Source organism: Petaurus breviceps, unplaced genomic scaffold (genome assembly GCF_028583685.1).
Source record: "Petaurus breviceps papuanus isolate PSGF00001 unplaced genomic scaffold, PetGlider_PUasm1.0 532, whole genome shotgun sequence".
NCBI lineage: Eukaryota > Metazoa > Chordata > Mammalia > Diprotodontia > Petauridae > Petaurus > Petaurus breviceps.
The window spans coordinates 1,373,415-1,377,269 of record NW_027186361.1 but is presented as its reverse complement, the minus strand read 5'-3'; the positions used below and the strand labels follow the sequence as shown (position 1 = coordinate 1,377,269).

Genomic DNA, 3,855 nt, shown 5'->3' with positions numbered 1-3,855 from the left:
AGGAAGGAAGGAAGGAAGGAAGGAAGGAAGGAAGGAAGGAAGGAAGGAAGGAAGGAAGGAAGGAGGGAAGGGAGGGAGGGAAGGAAGGAAGGAAGAATAAATTGACTTATTAAGTACCTACTAAGGCACTGTGCTAAGTATTTTACAAGCATTATCTCATTTCATCCTCACCACAACTCTGGAAAGTAGGTACTACTATTATCCCCATTTTGCAGGTAAAAAAACTGAGGCAGACAGACATTAAATGACTTGACCAGGGTCACACTAGCTAGCGTCTGAGGCCACATTTGAATTCAGCTCTTCCTGACTCCAGGCTCAGTGCTCTATCCACTGCACCAACTAGCTGCCTAGAGAAGGGTTCTAGAGGCTTCATCAGACGACCAGAAGGGTTCATGGTACAAGAAAAGTTAAGAATACCCAGTCTAGAGCCATCTAGTTCTCTTCCCTCACTTTACAAAAGAAAAAACTGAAAAAGACCAGAAAGGGTAATTAAGAACTGGGGTTTGAACTCAGACCCTCTGAATCAACATCCAGGAACTTCCTCTTGTACCTCACTGCCTTTTCTTAACTGTCTACAGCTACTTCAGTCTCTCCAGAAGACAAAATTACAAAGTAAAAAGCCATTTTATTTCTTTACCTTTTAACACAACTTGAATAAGTATCTAACTTAGGGGGCTACTTTTATGCTTTGTTATTATTTTTTCAATAAACCAAGTCTCACTGTGCCTTTTTTTTCCTCTGCCTAGTTTCCGTCCACCTCCCTCCTTACACACAGACACCAGAATTTCTTATTTCTGCTCATTTCTACCATTTCTTTCTTTGGCTTATAGCAATTTATTTTATCAGATTCTCATAAGGCCCTTTAAGTCACAAAGGATTTTTAGCCCTGGACAAGATAAGACTTCATAAAATCCTACGGCATTATCATGCTTCCAGGCATCCTGACGTACATCCCACAGCTTACTCAATTGTTACTCAATCACAGAATGGTGGAGAGTGGCAAGTAGTCTTGCTTTATTTTCAGAATGAGCAAATCAAGGCAAAGACAAAATGATCAACTTCCTCATTATTACCCAGATGTCTGCTGGCCAGGCCACGTATTGTGGCAGGGATGCTTTGTGCATTTTTCCTTAACACCTCCCCTAATCTGCTTCCTAACCAATCTTGGGAATAAGAACTCATATTGAGTCTCAGCTATGCAAAGGTTGCCACCCCCTATTCCTGATCCAAAGGAGTTTTAGGGGAATCAGTTCCAAGATTATTGTCACAGGGTCTGTTCTATCATGTATCAAGGCCAGGGATGCTGAGTTCTCCACAGAATAAGTCGTCAACAAACATGGATTAAATATCTACTATGTGCCAAGTACTGTGCTAAGCACTGGGGATACAAAGAAAGAAAAAGGGAAAGAAATCAGTCCTTATTCTTAACGGGTTCACAGTCCAATCTTCTTCCTCAGGAGTTCCCCACTCCAGGAAAGAGATTAAATCTGGCATCCCTAAATATGAAAATTTCCATACAGTGTTTAATGTTTTGTTGGGCCCTGGATTCTTTAGCTCTGAGCCCCTAGAAGGCAGAGGACTTGTGTCTATCTAGTCAAGAGGTAATATTATATAATGTAGTGGTTCCCGTTTGGAAGTTCCCAAAAAAACCTTGGAGGTTTGTGACAATGGACCAAGGGTGTTCATGCTAAAAAAAATCTTTAATGGTATCTTATGCACTAAATAATTGCCCAATGATGTTGGAAATATATTTTTCCTCTGTGACAACAAGCAGACACATGTTTGTTTCTGCAGTGATTAAAACCATCATGATCATGTGCACAACACTTTTGGTGTTTGTGCAGCAATTACAATAAACTCTTTTTCTGACAAAGTGCAACATGTTCTTATGGTTTCTCAACCATCAAATTGTTTCCAAACTGCCACAAGGGTTTGACATTTGAGTATAAACCATTCCCATCAGATAGTCAAATGAATGCACATGCTCAAATTCACATTCTATGCCCCACAAGTAGTATATTGAATTACCCTGGGGGTTCATATCACTTTTTTGTTGAAAGAGCTTCAAGGGCCCTTTCCCCCCTTCCTTGTCCCCTTTCCCTTCCCTCTCTCCCTCCTCCTCCCCCTTCCCTTCCCCCTCCCCATCCTTTCAACTTTCTCCCTTCCCCTGCCTAGATGATGCCGTGGTGGAGACGGCCGAGGAGGCCATGGAGCCCGCTGAGGCGGACATCACGGAGCTGTGCCAGGACATGTTCTCCAAAATGGCCACGTACCTGACAGACGAGCTGACAGCCACCAGTGAAGATTACAAACTTCTAGAAAATATGAACAAACTGACTAGCTTGAAGTATCCAGAAATGAAAGATATTGCAGTAAACATAAGTAGAAATCTAAAGGACTTAAACCAGAAATATGCTGCCCTTCAGCCTTATCTGGATCAGATCACTTTAACTGATGAGCAGGTAGCTGCTCTCCAGCAGGCAGCTTACAATCTGGATGCATATTCAAAGAAACTAGAAGCAAAGTACAAGAAGCTAGAAAGTCGATGAAAGAATTCTTTAGCACAAAGACTTAAACTACAAGAATGTTTTATAAGAAATATGTGGGATGGGACTTTATTGATAGGCTTCAGTTACCAAAAGGAAGCAGTGCTGCTGACCCAAAAAGAATCCCAGCCTCGCCTCTGGCTGGATATGTAACTCTGGCCACCCCCGCTGTTTTCCTCAATCTGTACCCCTGGAACCTCATCTTAGCGTGTGCTTCCTTGTGTGCCCTGGACCAAGGCTCAGAAAACAGGATCAACCCCATCTGGAGCAGACACAGATGAGAGGCTCTAGGCTCCCTGTCTCCTCCCTTGCCCCACCCCCCTCATAACCTGTTCTTCGGCTTCAATAATAAATGCCAACATATTTTTAAAAAAAGAAAGAGCTTCAAGGACAAAAACATTGGGTATGGGGCGACTAGTTGGCACAGTGAATAGAGCAGTGGCTCTGGAGTCAGGAGGACCTGAGTTCAAATGTGGCCTCAGACACTTAACACAAAAACTAGCCATGTGACCTTGGGCAAGTCACTTAACCCCACTTGCCCAGCCTTCCCCCCTCCAAAAAGCAAAAACAAAACAAAAACAAAACAAAACATTAAGGACCACTGGTATAATGGAGCAAGCACTGGACTTGATGTAAGGAAGACCTAATTTAATAATGATGATGATGGTGATGGTAGCTAGTATTTACATAGCACTTTAAGGTTTGAAGGGTGCTTTTTAAATATTTCCTTTTTTGTTTGTTTTTTTAAGTTAATTTATTTATTTTTAGAAGGTAGGTGCTATTATTATTTCCATTTTATAGATCATGATACTGAGGCAAACAAAGGTCAAATGACTTGCCTAGAGTCACACAGTTAATAAGTAATAATAAGTATTAAGGTTGTATTTGAACTCAGGTCCACCTGATTCTAGGTCTAGCACAGTATCTACTGTGCCTCTAGTTTAAGTCCCACTTCATATGATTACTGGTAAGGTGACTTTGGGCAAGTCAGTTTCCCTTTCTGAGCCTTGGCTTCCCCATCTGCAAAATGAACTAGGACTAACTATGTAGTCCTTGAGATCTCTTCTAGCTTTATATCTTGGGTAGATCACTTCACCATTCTGGGCCTCAATTTCCTGCTCTGTAAAATGAAGGAGTTGAACTCATTGGCCTTATAAGGTCCTTTTGAGCTATATTGCTATGCTCCTCTGTCTGGCCTAGGACAGTTTCATATACAGCCTGGCCTTTTGATTTAGATGACCAGCATGAAGGTCTCCCATGAGGCAGCTACTGTTATGCTAACCTGTACAGGGCATTTGTGTCCAGCAGG

The 3,855-nt window shown here is 42.0% G+C and overlaps 1 protein-coding gene across 1 annotated transcript; it reads left to right on the top strand.

The window, feature by feature from the left end:
- The first annotated feature begins 2,192 nt into the window (after positions 1–2,192).
- LOC138172398 (biogenesis of lysosome-related organelles complex 1 subunit 2-like) lies at positions 2,193–2,892 on the top strand. Its single transcript, XM_069102152.1, has one exon. The coding sequence runs from the start codon at positions 2,208–2,210 to the stop codon at positions 2,547–2,549; it is 342 nt and encodes a 113-aa protein (XP_068958253.1). The 5' UTR covers positions 2,193–2,207; the 3' UTR covers positions 2,550–2,892.
- Positions 2,893–3,855: the final 963 nt, after the last annotated feature.

Coding starts and splice junctions, on each gene's coding strand:
- LOC138172398 (XM_069102152.1), top strand. CDS start 2,208: ATGGAGCCCGCTGAGGCGGACATCACGGAGCTGTGCCAGGACATGTTC.